At 36.2% G+C, this 18,791-nt stretch overlaps 3 protein-coding genes across 5 annotated transcripts in view; 1 reads left to right on the forward strand and 2 right to left on the reverse strand.

Annotated features, from left to right (window-relative positions):
- LOC121118213 (E3 ubiquitin-protein ligase HERC2-like) overlaps positions 1 to 13,322 on the reverse strand; it is a 33,489-nt gene extending 20,167 nt beyond the window's left edge. The window contains 5 exon segments of the mRNA XM_040712767.2: positions 2,675 to 5,371; positions 5,437 to 6,396; positions 6,398 to 6,700; positions 6,702 to 12,619; positions 12,689 to 13,322. Coding sequence (XP_040568701.2) covers positions 2,675 to 5,371; positions 5,437 to 6,396; positions 6,398 to 6,700; positions 6,702 to 12,619; positions 12,689 to 12,812 — 10,002 coding nt within the window. The 5' untranslated portion in view covers positions 12,813 to 13,322.
- A 543-nt stretch (positions 13,323 to 13,865) lies between these two features.
- On the forward strand, positions 13,866 to 17,604 carry LOC121118208 (E3 ubiquitin-protein ligase MARCHF6). Of its 2 annotated transcripts, none has more exons than XR_011780384.1 (6): positions 13,866 to 15,463; positions 15,520 to 15,851; positions 15,939 to 16,296; positions 16,359 to 16,613; positions 16,739 to 17,174; positions 17,241 to 17,604. XR_011780384.1 is itself a non-coding variant. In XM_040712761.2 (6 exons), the coding sequence occupies exons 1-6, from the start codon at positions 14,279 to 14,281 to the stop codon at positions 17,317 to 17,319; spliced, it is 2,703 nt and encodes a 900-aa protein (XP_040568695.1). In that variant the 5' UTR covers positions 13,866 to 14,278; the 3' UTR covers positions 17,320 to 17,604. The 2 variants fall into 2 exon arrangements, 1 of the variants encoding a protein (XP_040568695.1); XM_040712761.2 differs by having other exon boundaries at positions 16,681 to 17,174.
- Positions 17,408 to 18,483, reverse strand: Cyt-b5 (Cytochrome b5). 2 transcript variants are annotated; one of them, XM_040712766.2, is made up of 4 exons: positions 18,344 to 18,483; positions 18,046 to 18,226; positions 17,858 to 17,986; positions 17,408 to 17,798 (listed from the first exon to the last, which is right to left on the reverse strand). In XM_040712766.2, exons 2-4 carry the CDS (start codon positions 18,163 to 18,165, stop codon positions 17,658 to 17,660), a joined length of 390 nt encoding a protein of 129 aa, XP_040568700.1. In that variant the 5' UTR covers positions 18,166 to 18,226; positions 18,344 to 18,483; the 3' UTR covers positions 17,408 to 17,657. The 2 variants fall into 2 exon arrangements, with proteins under 2 accessions (XP_040568700.1, XP_040568699.1); XM_040712765.2 differs by lacking the exon at positions 18,344 to 18,483 and having other exon boundaries at positions 18,046 to 18,291.
- Positions 18,484 to 18,791: the final 308 nt, after the last annotated feature.

Raw genomic sequence — 18,791 nt, forward strand, 5'->3', positions numbered from 1 at the left:
TTATTTAATTACTTCAATTTCTAATACACAAAAAATGATTTTTTCAATTCATCATTTCATTTTCATAATTTGATCATTGCAAAATTCTTTGAACGTGAATAAATCCACGGATAATAATGCTTAAGGGCTAAAATGGGTGTCATCAAATCTGGTGTTCCGTAAAAAAAAAAAAATCGTAACATTTGTTTTAATCGGGTAATTAAACCTGCATTTATTCAGGAACTACCAACATTGATAATACCTTTGTAAAATCACCAATAATTAATTATCTAATCTACTAATATTTCATAACTATAAAATAAAATATTTTGTTTATTAAACTTGGAGAGTTTTTTTTAAGAAAAAGGGAAAAAGTTGCCGTTTGGTTCATTCAACTATGGGGGACTTTATCTCTCTGATATTGTTTTCAAAACTTTGTAAAACAAAAAAAATCAATGTGTACTATCATTATGAAAGGAAAATAAAACTTTTCTCATTTTTGGAAAAAGGAAATTATGTTACCGTATCGTGTACAAATTGTATACTTATTGATTGAATAGAAATATTGCATACAGATCCACACAAACCAAGAATATGGCCCCTTATCAGTACAAGCATAATTGTGTAAAGTTAGAGAGTATCGACTTCCCACAATAGTACTATTATTTAGGGTTATTAGTTACTAATGGATACTATTATTGAATCATAGGATTGATATTGTTACATATTTTTATAAATGGATAAAAATATAAATTAACTTTCCTTAAAAATAAAATGATTATTTTGTGAACTCGCATTACATAAAAATGACTTGAAGGTTTCCCAAACATAACTCAATTAATAAAAGTTTGTTAAGACTAAAAATTGATCAATCTTGAATTATGCAATTTTTAACGATATTGTGATGACTTAACATAAATGATTAAGGTATTAAAATCCTTATCTCATAATTAGGGAATTTAAATGAATTTTGGAGCTTATTACTATTTTTTAATTATTCCGTTATATAGTCGAATAAATTAGACCTGATTTAAGACCTTTATTAATATCAGCTGCCTTTTATATGATTTTGGAGGGAGAAAAAGAATTAATTACTGCTATAAAGAGGAGAACCTTCACCATTTAAAATAGCATTAGTGCAGGGAAAATGTTGCAATCATATTTAAATTAATATATATTCTATTTATTATGCATTTGTAAGACAATTAACAACAATGATAGGCGAGAATTCGGCTTTGAGAGGGAGATATTAACACACGCACATTTATTAAATAAGGAACAAAAAAGAAGAAAGAGCACACGCATCAACTGTTTTCCCTTATCTACTCGGTAAACTTATTTTTTAAATTACACATATCCCTTCCTTGATATTGATTATTATTTTAGTCAGTGGTCCTCAAATGGGGGTACGTGTACCACTTGGAGACACTCCAGAGAGTACTAGAGATTTTGAAAGTATATTTAAGAGTGGTACATGACAGGTAACTCTAGTCCGCAGGAGGTGTGCTAGAGGGGATATAGCCCTCCCAAATTGAGAAACTTTTGTTTTTTAATAGAAAATTTAATTTTTCAAAAAATTTTATGTTTGAAATTTAATTAAATTTTCTGTGAATAGATATGGATTTTTAAATTTTTCACCAAAAAATTTAGTATTTAAATTTTTTTACAAAAATTTCATTTTTTGTGATCAACTGTGGATTGTGAAATTTTTTTCCTAGAAAAACTTACCTTGTTGAGAATAGCTATGGAATTTTTGATTTTTTTTTAATAAATGGCTGTGGATTTTTTAATTTAATGTTGTTATATGCAACAAATTTTAATTTTTGGATTTCTTTAAAAAAAAAATCCAAAAACCAAGCCTCCCCTCCAAAATATAATCCTCCAGATGCCCCTGGACTTTGTGTTGGTAAGGGGATACTTGGGTTAAATAAATATTTTACAAGTGGTACATCCCTAAAAAAAGGTTGAGAATCCTTGATCTCAGTAGTACGCCCATACTACATAGATAGATAATTTAAAAAAAACACGGGAAATATGACTAACCATAGGCACGGAGTTTCAAATTTGTACTAGAAGCGTCAAATGTTATTTATTTACACACTAGGTTATAGGTTGTGTCAAAGTTACACTTTTTACGTCTAATTGTGCTGTCTTTAATTACCACATACGCCATTTTAATTAAAAAACATTAATTGATGCCATCATTTCAGTTTGATAAACGGTCAGAATTTATCCAGAACATCATAAGTATTTTTGTTTTGAATAAAAAGGGTATTACTGGCAATTTACTTTTATGTCTTTTGATCTTAACTCTGTCTCGAGATTTTTTTAGATCAAATTTAGACATTAGCCGTTTCTTTTGTTTTTATGATTTAATTTTACAAAACTTTGAACCTAACTTACATATTCAATAAACTTTTACTGTTAAAAAAGTTTAATAATGTCTAGGTCTTATAGTTAATTTTGAAAAGAGTAATTTAACTCCTTCAAAGAGCTTGGAACATCAGATAATAATTGTAATGGAAGATTTGCTGAAATGAGTTGATCTTTCTTTTTAAAGAGAAAATGTCGATTTTTAACCAGCCCCCTGTAAGGCACTTTCTTTTATATTTCAGCGCTGTATCCGGGTTCTTACCTGCAGGCTCAACCCAATACTCAATAAGAATATTATATAATAATTAAAGATTATAATTACCAGACCATTCCTAGATAAAGCCAAAGAAAATTGAGCTCCGCATTCGATTTGGCAAACACCAACTCCATTAAGCTTTTCTACATTTTGAGGTTTGTTACAGCCTTCACTCCCTCCTCTACCTAGTTTTCCAAAGTCCCCATCGCCCCAAGAATAAACCATCCCATCATCAGTCAAGGCAAGAGTTTGAGCGTCTCTGCTTCCACAAGCAACCTGAATAACTCGTTTGCCGGCTAGCGTTTTCACTTGTTTTGGCCTCATTTGTGTAATATTATCTCCATGTCCAAGACGGCCATACTCTCCACAACCCCAGGTATATAATTCTCCATTTGATGTGATGGCAGCACTATGTGAACTTCCGCATGCGATATCCCTCACTCTTTTAGACTTAAGTGCCTCAATTAATCTGGGCTTTGGAATAGGAGCTCTTGAGCAATGCCCCAATTTGCCATCGTCTCCTTCTCCCCATGAAAATACACGACCATCAACAGTTAGGGCCATAGCATGTTTTCCACCAGAATGCACAGCCACTTTTTTAACAACATACTGTGAAAGAGCCGTCATTTGCTTTGGTATTGTAACATTACAACTGTTACTTAGACCAAGTCTACCATTAGTTCCCTCTCCACATGCGTAAACTTTACCATCTTGAGTGACAACAAAAAGAGATTTTGATCCACCGGCAATGCAAGTCGGTTTTAAATTAGATAATATTTCTGAATAGACAGGGAGCTTAATCTTAGATCCCTTTAGACCACCCAACTGATCTTTGTCATTTAAACCCCACACAAAAACTTTAGTTGAATTTGAATCTCTTTTTCCTTCAGATTTTGAAGATCCTGTTCCAGAAGAGGAGTCTTCACAGTCTTCAGCATCTGATGCTAAAAATGAATTCATAGAATAACTATGTTCTAAATCTGCCAACTTCTGACCACTTATTTCTATCCCATATACTTTGCAATCAGTAACTCCATTTTGTACTTGTCGTATTCCAATTTCTATAAATCGATGATAGTCCAAAGTATTATTGAGAAGATTCACTAATTTATCATTCACTGAAACACTGATTTTATCAATTTCGGTTAGTGCATTAGGATTGTCTCCAACTGAGATCATAATCGAAGAAGGCATATAGGTATTGTCGGCTGGATCCAGTTTAACTTTTAAACTATGAACCACAATATCAGGTTTAATTTCAAGACGAATCCAATGCCTACCTTTACCACTAGCACTTTGCCAGTAGGTTAATGTGTTGTCGTCCATCAAACGATTCATTAAACTTTCTCTAGATGAAACACTTACATGCTTAATTATTTGAGTCCACTCAGTTATAAATTTGGAAGAATACAATGGTGTGGAGTCACGAAAGCTTGCTCGTCCAGGTTTACCCACATAAATCGAAGAACCTCCAGGTTCTCCTATTTTAAGAAATCCGTGCTTGTGCGCTTTTTTACGATTAAAGCAAGTTTCACAATAATCAAAATCCTCACATGTTTTACACTTAAAACGAGGTCCTGTAATAGGAGATTGATCACAGCCATCACATGTTACTCTAGAATGAAAACATTGGACAACTTCCATCTCACTCACTAATCCAGTCCAATTATTTTGTAGAGGAAAATCCACAATAATATTACCATTAGGGTTTATACTTGTAACAACGCCAATAGAGTTGTGATTGATGCATCCCCACTTATACCATGGGTTATGAACAGTAGACTTAACTCGAACGCTATCGCCAATTTTAATCAAACTATTCACATTTGTCAGTGGATTGGATAGTCCATCGTGACCGATAATTTCAATATGAATGTATCTGACCCAGTAAGTTCCACCTTTTCTCTGCCAGTCAACTTGAACGTTAAGATCATGCAAAACATGCCGATCTAATATAATGACCCTTCCTATATCTCCTTCGTAAACTTCTTCATAAGTCCGACGGCATCGAACCATCATTCCCACCTGAATTATATCACGTACATACTGAGCGTATTCATCATTACTCGTAAAATCATTCCTATGCTTATAAGAATCTGATGCTTGGGATGATAATCCTCCAACCGCCCCAACCTCACTTGCACCACTAGCATCAATATCTTCAATTGAAAATGATTTAATTGAATCGGAGTCCGAGTCGGAGTCTTCAACTTCCTCCTGTTGATCATCATAAAAATCTAAGCGCTCTTCATTCTCTAACAGCCACCCTACTATACTTTCTGGACTAGGAGCGATACCCGAAACCCCACCAATAGTATTGATAGCATATTCTACAACTTTTCGACAAAACCCCATTTCCATTAATAGTTGAACGGTTGAAGTGGGCGGGGAAGTCGAAGTCTTAAATGATCTTAGACGACTCTTCTTGTGAATTTCCTTCGACGACAATGAAGGGGGATTACCATTACTCAGATTAACATTTTGGATATCATTTGAAGGCTTAGGAGAATTCCCTTCGACATTTGAACTTCCATTTGGACAAACTGAGAATCCTATGCGTTTAACTGCAGAAGCTGAAGCCAAATATTGAGATACTGTCAAAGCAGCAGATTCAAGTTCCTCAATGGAAAACATAAACTTTGCAGGAGACGGTTGCGTGGCTTTAGCTAATAATCGCTGAATAAGAAGAACACTTCTACCAGAATGTGATTCATAGTCCACATCGTCTGGTATTGTTTCAGAAGAAGTTGAACCATAAATAACCTTTAAAAAATAAAAAGTGTTGATAAAATTAAGAAATAAAACTGATTAAAACCATATTTAATTACCGGTTGCTTGAGTATATGACGAAGAGTATTTTGATGAGGAAAGAATATTCTGATTGCTTTAAGAACAGCTAATCTTTGTTGTTGCTGTCTCAGTAAAGCAATGTTTATGGCATCAGCTTTATCCGATAGTATTCTCCATTTATCTTTATCAATCCTAAAATCTTGAACTGATAACACAAAGAGACTAGTGGCTATTCTGATTGCATCCTCACAACGATTAGTAAATTTTTCAAGATGAAACTGGCTCATATCATAATTTTGAATTTTACTTAAAGGAACCTTCCTTGTCTCATATGATTCTGTAACCTGAACACAGATTTTTCCACTTAAATTTATTCCAGTAATAGTAGCTTTACTTCCACACTCAACAAGCCTGACTGTACCACCAAGTCTAGGCCTCAGATCAAAACCCCCCATTACAGCCAAAGAAGCCATAATAGCTGATTGCTGAAGGGTAAACTTGTCTTGTTCACTTTCATCCAATTGCATCTGTAAAATTGGAATTTCTGACACGATTTCGTGTACCAAACTTAGTTTGAGGCAAATATAGTCATTGATCTTGTTCGACCATTCTGGCAATCCGTGTAAAACGCGGAGAAGACTAATGGCTTCTTCCACAATGGTTGACGAATGACTAGCCGTAAGTGCTACTCGTGTTCCTCTACCTTTTTCTATTTTCTGAAGCAAGCCCTGATCGCCAAAATAAGAGCCATCAACACGACACATTAATGCACAATGTCCAAGGAGTCGAAATAGACGCTCTTGTACATTTGCTTGACTTTCTGAATCAAGACTAGAGTGAGGTAAAATAATTTTAAGAAGTCTCAAAGCTTGTATTTGCGTCGGTAAGTTTTTACGAAACTTATTTGATGATTCAACTATTGTAAAAAGTAACTCAATCCAGGAAGAAGAGCATAATAATTGACACATGGAGGGAGTTGAGGATATTGCACGTAAAAAAACCCAAATTAGCCCATTCCCCATCTTGATTTCGAAGGAAATGTGTTTGTCCCTCGAAAAAACTTTCACATAATTGTTTCTTCTTGACAAGATTACGCAAAAAGGATGCAAAATTTAGGGCAGCTACTTTAGGGATACATTTAGCATAGAGACCGAAAGTGATAGTGAAAATTTTTAGAAGTCTAACACAAGACGTTTTTATGAGTTTTGAGGGTGTTTTAAACATAGAATGATCTGAAGTAGAATCCCCTAGATCTTCATCCTCCTTCTCAGATTCAGTTTCTGATTCGGATATAGAGGGGGGGCTCGGCCAATTTCAGATCATATCTTCCCTCCTTACCCATACGGTAAGAATTCGTGGTACCATTATCCCATTGAACTCGAATCCAGCCATCTTCACCTAATTCTCCAATTACACGCCCTTCAGAAGGAGGTGGGCCATCTTGATTTACCCACTTCCAGTCTACTCCACGAACGACCCTGGTACCATTTTTCATGAGTCTTGCCAGTTCCATCCCTGACAAAGGAGTAGGACTATTCTTTGATCTTTCAAGCATATCCTCAAAGATTGTTTGAGTGGCATCTAAATTGTCATTCACTTTCTGAGGATTTAGATCTGGACCAATTAATTGAAAAAGCGATTGCACACTTGATAAGACCTTCATGTTAAGTAAAAGACCCAGTTCTTGGCCTTCTATTTCACAGTATAACATTCCAATGAGGGACAATAAAAATCTAGAAGAGGATAATGTACCGATTCCATGTTGATCCCTATGATTAATACTTTCCTTCATCCGAGCACCCTTGGGAATACGTGATCCAATCTTTACAGTTGCCTCAGCAACTAACCTATTTAATTCTTTAGCTATCCACTCCAATGTGTTTGAGTATTCTAAGATAATTTGAGCTCTATTATAGGCAGGAATTATGGCAATATGTGAGAGACACTGAGGAAGAATGGAAGATGTATTTGATTTTTTAATTCTTAGTCCAAGCCAACCAGACAAAATGTAATATTTACTTGATGGTAAAAGATCTCCACTAAGGTTTAATAAGGCATTCATCTCTTTTATTCCACGGAGTCGAATCTGCGACCGCTTTACTTGATGATGTAAAGTCATTCTCAATTCATTCACATTGTTGCTTGAATTTTCTTCTTCAGCAGTGACGAATTCGACAATACCTTGCATAAGTGATGTGGAGAAATTAGCATCAATGCCTTTTTTTTCTTCATTGGTATCCGCTATACCGACAAAACTTTTAGTATAATCTCCTTTGTCATCATGATCATCACCAATTTCTAATTCTTTTAATGACTCGTCCTTATTCTCCTCATTGTCATTTTCATCCTCATTGGAAGTCTCATTATTAAATTCCTGTATCCTATTATAGTTCTTAGCATCACAAATGGAATCGGATAATGATGAGGAATTCATATCAACTTCAGAAGAGTTGTTGGATAAATAATCAACAATGTCTTGCTTCTTGGAGTCTTCATCCTTTGCCTCATCATCCACATCCTCATTTTCATCTGCATGAATAGAGGAATGAGTAGAGACTGTAGCATCCTTCTCTTCCTGCCTTAATCTATTTTTGACTTGTTGTTGCCAAAGAATTTGCTGCTTTTGGAGTTGTTGAAGTTCATTTTCGACAGTCGAGGGAGTCAATAATACATTACTATAAGTATTACTTCCACTTGTTACAGACCCTTGTGGAGCCTTATTCGATTTATATATTCCCAATGCTTCACTACTTTGAATACTGGCATTTAATATGTCTTCAGTACGAAGTGGTTGAATTTCAGAAGAATGGCCCTTGAATTGTTTCCGCTTAGCCATGACCCGCTTAACTGCATTTTTAAAGGAACAATCCTTATATAGAATAGGAAGTTTGTTTAACCCTCCTTGAACCGTATAGAAGGGTCGAATTTCGTGAAATAAGAAGCGGCATTTTTCAATAACAGAGGAACATACTTCCTTGTAAGATTTCCCCGATTCTTGCCTAGTTCGAATAAGCTTCCATTTGGCTGTATGAGCGACCTTAAGTGTTTCAATTAGGGCTTTTGATAGAGTTTTTCTCTCAACCAACGATGTCACATCTGTTTCAAGCCCTTGATACTTAATCAATACAGCAAGAATAGCTCTCCCTGCTTCTTCTACAGAATGATCAGAAGGAAAGTTCATATGCATAACAAGTCGTCTTCCACGACTGGCTTCGTTGCATTCTTTCAAAAAAATATCAACTTGAGGATCCATTACATTGTTTTCGATAAGATTATGAAGAATGATATCGTGCTTTTTACTTTCATTTTCAAACTTCAAACAAGGATTACCAATATCAGCATCAGGAGTAGTTGAAATAGGAGTAACGGAAGAGGAACTCACAGTGCTCTTCACCTCTCCTTTTTCTTCGTCAAATGGATTGATTGGGGAAATAATTTTCAAACCGCCTTTCATAAATAAAGAATTAGTCCATTTGGAACAAGAAATTTCCGTAGATGTAATTTCCATACTCTTGAACAATTTTCGATTAAAAGAACCCAGAAAAAATGATAGATTCCTTTCCAGATCTATGAAGGGTGAATAATAATTATGAATATCCACAAAAAGATCTGGACATATTACTTCCATGTCATGGTCTCTAAAATGGCCAATCAAGCAAGGCTGAAGCTGTTCCATAATTGATTCAGAAGAGGACAACTCCTTCAGCGTTGTTGTAACGTCGATGCAACCAAATTGCACCATATTAGAAAACTCTTCTTTTCCCGCAAAACTATAATCTTTGATATCATAAACACGGCCATGTATGATGACCCAAAGGCCCCCATCTGCATTATGATTTTCCAAATCAGCTTTTCGAATATTTGGTAATAAATTGTCGTCAGGAGTTAGTCTTGAGCCTGATGATGATGGATATCGTGTACTACCAGGCCATAGCATATCATCTACATCTTCTTTTTCCGTTCCAGGTGCCATTTTGTTAAATTGATCTAAAAGTCTTAACCAGGAGATAAGAGATTCGGCATGAAGTTGAGTAAGCGCATCCGGGCTTTCTAAATGTACTAATGTAAGACTTAGAATGAATTCAGGGAATAGAACCCCTATGGCGTCACTCTCAAGAATCGTTGCACAAACAATATATGAACGGGCATTATCAGATGCTAATACCAAGGCTTTGGGAAATATATCTGAGATGTGTGCACTTAAAAGAGCCATATACTTTTTTAATACTCCGGTGATGCCGAATAAAATATCCTTATCTCCATCTTTTAACATGTGCTTAAAGAACTGTCGGAATAACATTCTTTGAAATTTGAGGAGTAAGTTCAAATTTGGAGCTAAACTCTTTAATTCAGATTGACAGACTTGAATCAATGAATGAATATCAGAAAAAAGAAGAGACAGAGTCTGGGATCCAACGTTTCGAATGAGCTGCTTGAGCAAATGTAACAATGGAATTGTAGCATCATTTTTGCTGCAATTTCCATCAGAATTTATTTGCCTAGTTTTTTTGGATTCCGTTTCAAATAAGGCCTGTTCTGACATCAATAGAGAAGAATCTCGTTTTTCCAAACAATCCTCGTCCCACTCATTCATTTCGACTTTTATTGCAGCAGACAATGCATTTTCCAATCCTCCATCAGCCATTAAACTGGAAACTAATAAATCAGTCATAAAGCGCCTACCTCCAACGTTATTTGTAGAAGATGGAGATGAAAAAGAAGAGTCATTAGCAACAGGTAGGAGTGAAGATAATGCTTTGGCTCTTTCATTCGCAGTTGGCAATAAAATACTCCACCCAACTTGTAGCAGATTTTGAGCACCTCTCTGAATGGTTTCCAAAATGCCAGTGCTACTAGCCAATTCAACAACTTTGTGTTTTAAAGATAATAGAACAGACTCGGATATAAATTTCTTCGAATCAAGGCCTTGTGTTAGAATGAAATGCAATTGTAACTTGAGGAGATTCAAGCAAGACACAGTAATGCATTCTTCTTCTTGTTTGACATATTTATCATGATGTTTTCCTTCCATGCTTTGCTTCCAAACTCGACTTAATAGTTGGTCAAGGTAAATAAAAGTTTCCTCTTTGAGATCCAAAACAAATGGAATTTTTTGTTGAATATCACTTTCTTCAAAAACTGGACCCTTACAGCACACACAAATACTTTGCCCACTAGACATTATTTCAAGCTCAGAGAAAGAAGATGAAGAAATAAATATTTTCCCTAATTTACTTTTACCAAGATTTGAAAGGCCTATGCATTGATTAAATTCGCTGACAGTCCATTTATAAAGCTCATTATCTTGAGTGAGAAAAGCAGTGAAAGACGCACTGACGGACACGTTAATTATGCATTTAGAGAATGCTTCATTTATCTCCATATCTTCAAGCCGTGGAGTATCCGTGTCCCAAAATTGAAGAGTTCCATCACTACTGAGAGCCATAAAATGTTGTCGAGAACAATATACATTCACAACTACATCTTTTTGAAATTTTTCAATGGCCAGAGGTAGTTTTGAGCAATTAACATCCCTTAGCTGCTTAGAAATATTATCCACACTCCAAGTATATACCGTACCAGTATTTGATAACGCAATTATATGAATATATCTACCATATTCTTTGTCAGAAACAGCAAAGTCAATAATGTTTTTCCCTTTAAAGCATTCAATCACAAATGGAGCCAAATATATTTTTGTTGTTTTAACTAGACTCCAAGTGTAAATTTCGCCAGAAGATGTAAGTGCAAAGTAATTGTTATTAACAACCCTAGCTTCGACTATATCTTTATCATTGAGAGTACTAATGATTATTGGGGCATCAGCCAATAATAAGCAAGCATCTTCATCATCAAAAGGACTCCAAGAAAGAACAACACCACTAGTGCTTAGGAAAACGATATCTTTTCCATCTGGAGAACACCAAAATTGAGATATATCATGCTCCAAACAGTCTTCTCCCATTTTTGATGCAAACTCAAATACACTAGAATCATAGGATTTTGAAAAAACTTTTCCGCAGTCAGACAAAAATAAAATGTGTTTCCATATTGGCAGAATAGATTTGATACGGATACCGTCAGGTAATAAGCTATTTAAGCATAATGTTTCCTCTGATGGCTTTTGAAAGATATACCCTTCATGCCAAATAATTTGATATTTATTATTTTTATCATTAGGACAAGAACTGGGAATACAGGAGCGAGGTGATTTAGAGATCTTAGGTTGATGATACTCTGCAATACGATCAATATGAGACATCAATATTACAGCACTTTGGTATAAATCAATTTGAGAATTTTCGTCTTCAGGATATTCCAGATATCTTAGAAAACAACTTGTAGCATTAACAACTTCATCGTCATCATTTTCGTCATCTCCCTCAACATTTGAAGGGTCATTCCTTGCAATGGATTCAAATCTTCTAAGGAAGGGAATGAAAGGAATTCCATTTTCATTCCAAAAATCATTAGCGGCTCTATTATCGTGGATAGTTTGCCCACATTCCCAAAGCTGAAGAAGAAGTAAAATTAATGAAAGTAAATGATGCAATGTTCCTCTTTGAACAGCAAATTCAAAGAGTAGGGAGAGTGCTGCTTGTTTATCCTTGGGAGGTATGGCTTGTTCCAAAGGTGAATGGATTACGGAATGTAAGAATTTGGTTGTACGATCCACAACTTCCCACCAAACAGGAGATATTGAATTCGTATGAAAGAGAGAGGCAGGAGGAAGAGTCCGAAGAACCTCTAGTGCTTCACTCAATAGCTCAGTGCACAAGTCTGTATCATCCCCAGACCGCCATGCTCTTTTAAGGAATGCAAACGCAAAACTTAATGCAGCTCTTGAGCCCAGGCGTGCCAGGCCATCTGTAGCATCGACAAATCCAGGCTTCGTTTTATGAGGTACAATTACATTATTGAGATTCTTTTTCTTCTGAACAGAGCTCCAATTATTATCGTTATTATTATGAATGTGTACATTTTTTCGGATTCCATGACTATTATTATGAGCTACCCAGTTTCTCTTGAGTACTACAAGTCTCCTTTGCAGTCGGAGTGCGAAAAGGGTCGAAGACGAGGCCTCATTTGCAATCAAGGTCCCTTCCTCCAATAACTTATGAAAAGAGTGTTCCAACTCTTCGATATTTGGTTCTTCTCTCCAATTCCACGCATCCTCACCACTTAGGGATCTCAACTTGGGCTCCTCTTTACATTTCACAACTAAAAAGTAATGGCCCATGAGAATTAATTCATAATGCATTATTTAATGAGGAGTCACGAATTACTTACGTTTCACTTCGTCTTGTTCTACCAAGAGATTCCAAGCTTTGCAGAGACCCTCTCTTTTAAAAAGCGTGCCAATATCCAGCTCCGTCCAACCCGGATCCCTCCATCTGCGAGCCACAACTTCCATTCTGGATTCACATTCAGTCTTCACAATTTCATATATATTATAATATCAATATTATTTTTCTATCTTCTTTGGCGAATTTTGAAATTATTGGATTTCATGCACTTTTAAATAAAGAATAGTTGTAACTAGTAATAGTTCAACCTGAACTTCAACTCCTAGCCCCTAGCTCATCGGCCACACTCATCCCTATTTAGTCGAGTATTTCATTTATTACTTATATTAAACTTTACTCAGATTATTAATTTTATTTATAATTAAGTAACTCAGTTCTTCACATGACGTCAGTCACTTGCTCACACTGTGTCATACGGACCGCATACGACTTTCCTCCGCTCCTCCTAGCTCTACTTAGAGTGACTGACTACTCTCTACTCACTGCACTACTCTCCCCGCCCCCGCCCACGATTCCTCTATCATTCAGAAACCATAAAGAATTTCTCCATTATGGTTCATAATATGTTTATGTAATCTTTTTTCACACCTAATTTAGTCTAATCAATAGTCAAATTGCCCCAAAGGATGACTAGATTCCAATATCCCTTCTTCATCTTATTGTATACATAATTGTGGGATTTCATGTGGATTCTTTACATGTTCCCATTGGGTCTACTCTAATCCCGTGGCTTATGTTGTTTTTAACCGTAAATGTTCCCTGCAAAGAAAGCGAAAGGTAAAATAATGAAGCCCTATATTTGTATTTGCTAAAATTAGCATTTGATGACTCTGTATTAAAGAGTCGCGTTATTCATTGCCCCCATAAAATGCAACATATATTATATCATTTGCCATTTTCAAGTTACATGACAATGATACGAGTGATGATGGATGGATCAAAGGCGAAGGTAGAAAGGGGGGAGGGAAATGATCTGAGAGCGGAGAGGTGCAAAGAAGGCGGAATTAAAGGTTTAAAACAAAGTAGGGAGACGAAGATAACGTGATGCATATTTGTAAAAGGTAATGGTCGTTGTGACACTTTTTTTGTCCGCTAGGGTCGTGGAGTATATTTGAATATTATTATCTTCAAGTCTCACTAACTTTGCAACCTCGATGAATTCAGCCTTGCTACTGGTAAACTCTGCGAAATGAAACAAAGCTTATAAAATGACGTCATCTCTGGCATAATAAAAAGCGACACCTTTTGTGAAGAAAAAAGAGAACTCCACGACCCGTGTTCTCCCGAAGCTTTACTATTGTTTTAAGGCTTGAAAGTCTTTGGTTTAAAGTTTTAGGCGAAGCTAGAAGGAGAAGTAAGCTGAGTAAGAGTGAAGGAGAAGGAGGAGGGGAAAAGTAAAAAGGGAAAGACTAGAAGAAAAGAAAAAGAAGGTGATGAATGGCCAATGGCCAATGAGATTAAGTTGGAAGAAAAGTCAAATTGTCTGGTATTGGATTGGATTGGATTGGAAAAGATATTCCTAATTAGTAATTGGGCGTTCGAGAAGTTGAAAGTGATTTTGTGAGGCGTGAGAATGGAGGACGAGACGGGTTCTTCTGGGGATTTGTGCCGTGTGTGCCGTAGTGAGGGTGGATCTGAGCGTCCCCTGTTCCACCCTTGTATTTGTACAGGATCTATCAAGTTTATCCACGAGGAGTGTTTGCTGCAGTGGCTCAAGTATTCTAAGAAGGAGATATGCGAGTTGTGCAACCATCGCTTCTCCTTCACGTCCATTTACTCTTCGGACATGCCCAAGCGCCTTCCAGTGCGGATCCTCCTCTCCGGACTCTGCTCCACTCTGGCCCGTGTCCTCAAAGTGTGGGTCCATGACACCTGCGTGGCTCTGGCTTGGATCGGACTCCTTCCGCTCACGGCTTGTCGTATTTATCGGAGCCTGTTCTCGGGGTCCCTCAGCTCCATCATCTGCCTTCCCCTCCACATCTTTTCCACGGAAAATCTCACTTCAGACATTTCCCAAGGCTGTGTTGTGGTCTTCCTCACGCTCTTGGCATTCATCGGACTCTTTTGGCTCAAAGATCAAATGCTGCACGGAGGAGGCCCGGAATGGCTGGATATGGAAGACAATGCACATCTACAGCATCAACAGCCAGAGCAACCCAATCCGCAGCAGGATGACCCTCCGCCTGCTGAGGACCCCCCGGATGCTAATCAACAAGAAGTGGAGGAGGCGGAACAGGAAGAAAACGTCCCGGTGGAACCTGCTGCTCCAGAAATATTAGATCCCGCTGAAGCACCTCATCCGGATGATGGACAATGGAACCCTATGGAATGGGATCGTCCCCCAGAGGAAATGACTTGGGAAAGGATCTTTGGCTTTGATGGATCGCTTGTTTTCCTAGAGCATGTTTTTTGGGCTATTTCCCTTAATACTCTTTTTATCCTCATCTTTGCCTTTTTCCCTTATCACATCGGGCACTTCACAATATTAGGCTTTGAGCTCAAATCATTCATTGGGGGAACCCATTTTGAGGGTATGCTAACAACTCTATATGGATACTGCATCTCCGGTGTGAGCCTCGTCGTCATACATAGTATCACTAGTATTTTGAAGCTTAGAAAAGTATCCAGGTTTCTGGGACAGTGCTACGTTGTTGTCAAAGTTGCATTACTTTTGGTCGTTGAAATATTTGTATTCCCTGTGGTTTGTGGATGGTGGTTAGACATTTGTTCCTTGTCCTTGTTTGATGCTACTTTAAAGGTATGTGCTCTTCATATATAAACTTCTTATTATGCTATGTACTCCTTATTATCTAGGACCGTCAAGCCAGCTATCATAAATCTCCTGAAACATCTCTTTTTATGCATTGGCTTATTGGTATGATTTATGTATTTTATTTTGCATCATTCGTTATTTTATTGCGCGAAATTCTACGACCTGGAGTGCTGTGGTTTATCAGAAATCTAAATGATCCAGACTTTAACCCAATCCAAGAAATGATTCATCTTTCTGTCTTAAAACACTTGCGAAGATTTTGTGCATCCCTTGTTATGTTTGGCACTTCTATTCTGGTTATGCTGTATATCCCATCAAGAATCATTAAGCATTATTTCGTCAACTTTCTGCCTTACCAAACTGCTCAACCTCCGTAAGTTTGTATTTCAATTATGGAATAAACATTTAACATCCATGAAATAAAATTACTGAGTTACCATGAACATTTATCAAATTTCAGTGATTCTCCTGTGGATGAGCTAATTATGGAACTATTTCTCGTACTTGTCATATTACCTGCTCTTCAAGATCATAATAACATGAGAGAATGGCTTAAAAGGGCCATTCGTCTATGGTGTTTAGGAGCTTCAGGTATATTAGATCTCAAATCCTATTTATTTGGAGATGAAGTGGATGCAGAAGGTGATAAGGATGACGAAGATGAACAGGATGATAATGTTCCCATTCAAGAAGTTCCACCACCCGCCCAACCTCCAAATGAAGAAGGTGGCCTTCGAGCAGCTCATCAAGCCTTTCATTTTAGAGAAGGTCCAACACGCTATCAATCATATGATAAACCTAGGTTTTTGCCAGCTAAGGTAAGTCAAGCTATTCAAAGAGATAAGTTCTTCTTTTCATCATTCTATTTTTTTAATTTTAGATCATGGGACTTTTTGTGTTAATGTTATTGTCATGGCTGATTGTTTCTCTCATTGGAATGTTGGTTCCTGTATGGTTTGGGCGAAAGCTTTTCGGCATTTGGCTGAGAGACAACAGGCGATTTTACGAATTGTACACATTGGCTCTAGGATTATTCGTTTGTTTGTCTCTTATTAAAGGAATCACTTTATTTGTGGGATGGATCAGTCAAGGATGGAAGCAGCTTTCTATAACTATAAGGGAATGGGGTCTAATTGTAAGTAAATCAAAATCAATATATTCATTAACCTTTCAAATATATGTTGCTGATTGATTATACACAGGGTTTGAAAGCTCTTATCGCAGTTTTTCTTTTGATGATTGTAATTCCTCTAATGGCAGGCGTACTACTGGAATTGGTTCTACTCATGCCCCTAAGGGTACCACTACATCAAACACCAGTCTATATCTTATGGCAAGATTTGGCTTTTGGAGTTCTGTATACTAAAATTGTAATTGGTCTGACGAGAATAGGTCCAGACTGGTGGCTCAAGGCAGCTATTATAAGACTATGCAATGACGGAATCCGAGGACTTGATTTGAAATTCTTGATTATGTCTATCATAATGCCTGTCTGTACTTATCTTGGTTTATCCCTCTCTGTGCCCTACATTATTGCCCATTCAATAGCGCCGCTTCTTTTTTCGGATCAGATGTTACTGATTGTTATCCAACGCTACATTTATACTTTTTGTCTCTCTGTTATTGTGACCGTTTTTTTCGTAAATCTTCAATTGGATCAATTTAAGAAACTTTACGAACACATAAAAAATGATAGGTAATTTTTTTTTCTCTCTTTATTGACTATGAGACACTTAATTTGTTATATATTTTTGTTTTTTAGGTATCTCATTGGTAAAAGATTGGTTAATTATAACCATGCTAAGAGATCATCGACTCTACAACTCTCTAACCAATCTTAAATATCCCCAGTTTTTTGTCAAAAGAGGTTCCCTCATCTGTTGAAATATATTATCTTAGGTGGACAATCTGAAATAAGTGTGAAAAGGATGATTTCTTAATACGGGGAATTTTAATTATAATTAATTCATCAAAATCGATCATGATGGAACCTTATTATTTTTTTTTTTAATCCCATATTTACGTATTTATTATTGATTTAGAAAAAATATATAAATATTTAGTACTTTACAGCTTGTGATCCATTCAGACTTAATAAAAAGAATATATTTATATATGTATGTAAATTGTAATTGGTATCGGAAGAGTGCACTTCTTTTGACTGAGTTGAGCTGGGTATTTAGGCTGCGTACTTGTACACTACTGAAGCTGCAAATGCAATAATAACGGGATATAGGATCCAGGACCAGGACTTGGTTTCTTCCGTCTTCTCAAAATTCCATGTTTTTATTCCTGTAGAGGAAGATCCCTTGCGGTCAGTCTACAAAATTAATGTACAGGTTACTTTAGCTTAGAATGCGTCACTAATGTAATTATTACTTCACTTAATTCTCCAATTAAATAGTCTTTCATCATTTCCCGTGCGTCCGAGCTATGTCCCACATCTTCAAAAGCCTCTGTAGAGTCCATCCCACCATTTTCTATTAGAACTTCCTCTCCTCCAGGGTGCTACATCAAGAATATTTCAAGAATATAAAATGTACATCATAAATAATAACAATACAAACCTCGTCCAAGAAATTGGATACGTCGTAGACTTGATTATCAATGATCGTCCAAACGGAATTGGAATCTTTACTACTTCCATTATGTTTCTTGACTTCTTCCAACGTGTAAATTTCACCCATGATAAATGATTATCTTTTAAATATGAGTCTATAATGTTCCCCCAAGAGATAAGTCTGTAAACTATTGACAAAAAAATTACTATTAGTATGCGTAGATCTCGCTCCTTCATGCAATAAAGAAGAATGAAGTATTAAGTTGGGCTTCTTTTAAAAGCGCTAAGTAAAAACTTGATATTACTATTAGTTTTACTGTAGTTGTAAACAGGGGAGTGACGTTATATTCATCATGGATTGATATTTTGTACGTAGAGTTTCATACTACATACTCAAGGAACTATGGTCTGTGACTATGTTCGTTCATCCAATCAAAACAGTTTAAACCATTCATACACCGTGTTGCTTAGCTGATGGAAAAAGAAAATAAAGAAACATATTTGATCATTCATCTAGAAGATATACATTAAAATTAACTCACTAAACCTTTGTTAAATACCATACATTTTGTATTTTCATTCTAATCATAGGGCAGTCCAGAACAAGTTGTCACGCTTTTTAAGACACTGGATTTTCAAAGATAGTTTATGATTAATGAGTGATGACCATACATGAATACGGTCATTTTTTGACCAGTGATACTACAATATTTTAAGAAAAAATAATATCTAAGATAATAATCTAAAAATGTT

This window comes from Lepeophtheirus salmonis, chromosome 5, assembly GCF_016086655.4.
Source record: "Lepeophtheirus salmonis chromosome 5, UVic_Lsal_1.4, whole genome shotgun sequence".
NCBI lineage: Eukaryota > Metazoa > Arthropoda > Copepoda > Siphonostomatoida > Caligidae > Lepeophtheirus > Lepeophtheirus salmonis.

What these genes read in the sequence shown, in the direction of transcription:
- Cyt-b5 (XM_040712766.2), bottom strand. Translation starts at nt 18,165, where the DNA reads ATGGGTGAAATTTACACGTTGGAAGAAGTCAAGAAACATAATGGAAGT. An exon ending in TATCCAATTTCTTGGACGAG is followed by an intron (nt 17,987 to 18,045) that starts GTTTGTATTGTT and finishes TTCTTGATGTAG; the next exon opens with CACCCTGGAGGAGAGGAAGT. An exon ending in TAATTGGAGAATTAAGTGAA is followed by an intron (nt 17,799 to 17,857) that starts GTAATAATTACA and finishes TTAATTTTGTAG; the next exon opens with ACTGACCGCAAGGGATCTTC.
- LOC121118208 (XM_040712761.2), top strand. Translation starts at nt 14,279, where the DNA reads ATGGAGGACGAGACGGGTTCTTCTGGGGATTTGTGCCGTGTGTGCCGT. An exon ending in TAAGGGAATGGGGTCTAATT is followed by an intron (nt 16,614 to 16,680) that starts GTAAGTAAATCA and finishes GATTATACACAG; the next exon opens with GGTTTGAAAGCTCTTATCGC. An exon ending in GAACACATAAAAAATGATAG is followed by an intron (nt 17,175 to 17,240) that starts GTAATTTTTTTT and finishes TTTGTTTTTTAG; the next exon opens with GTATCTCATTGGTAAAAGAT.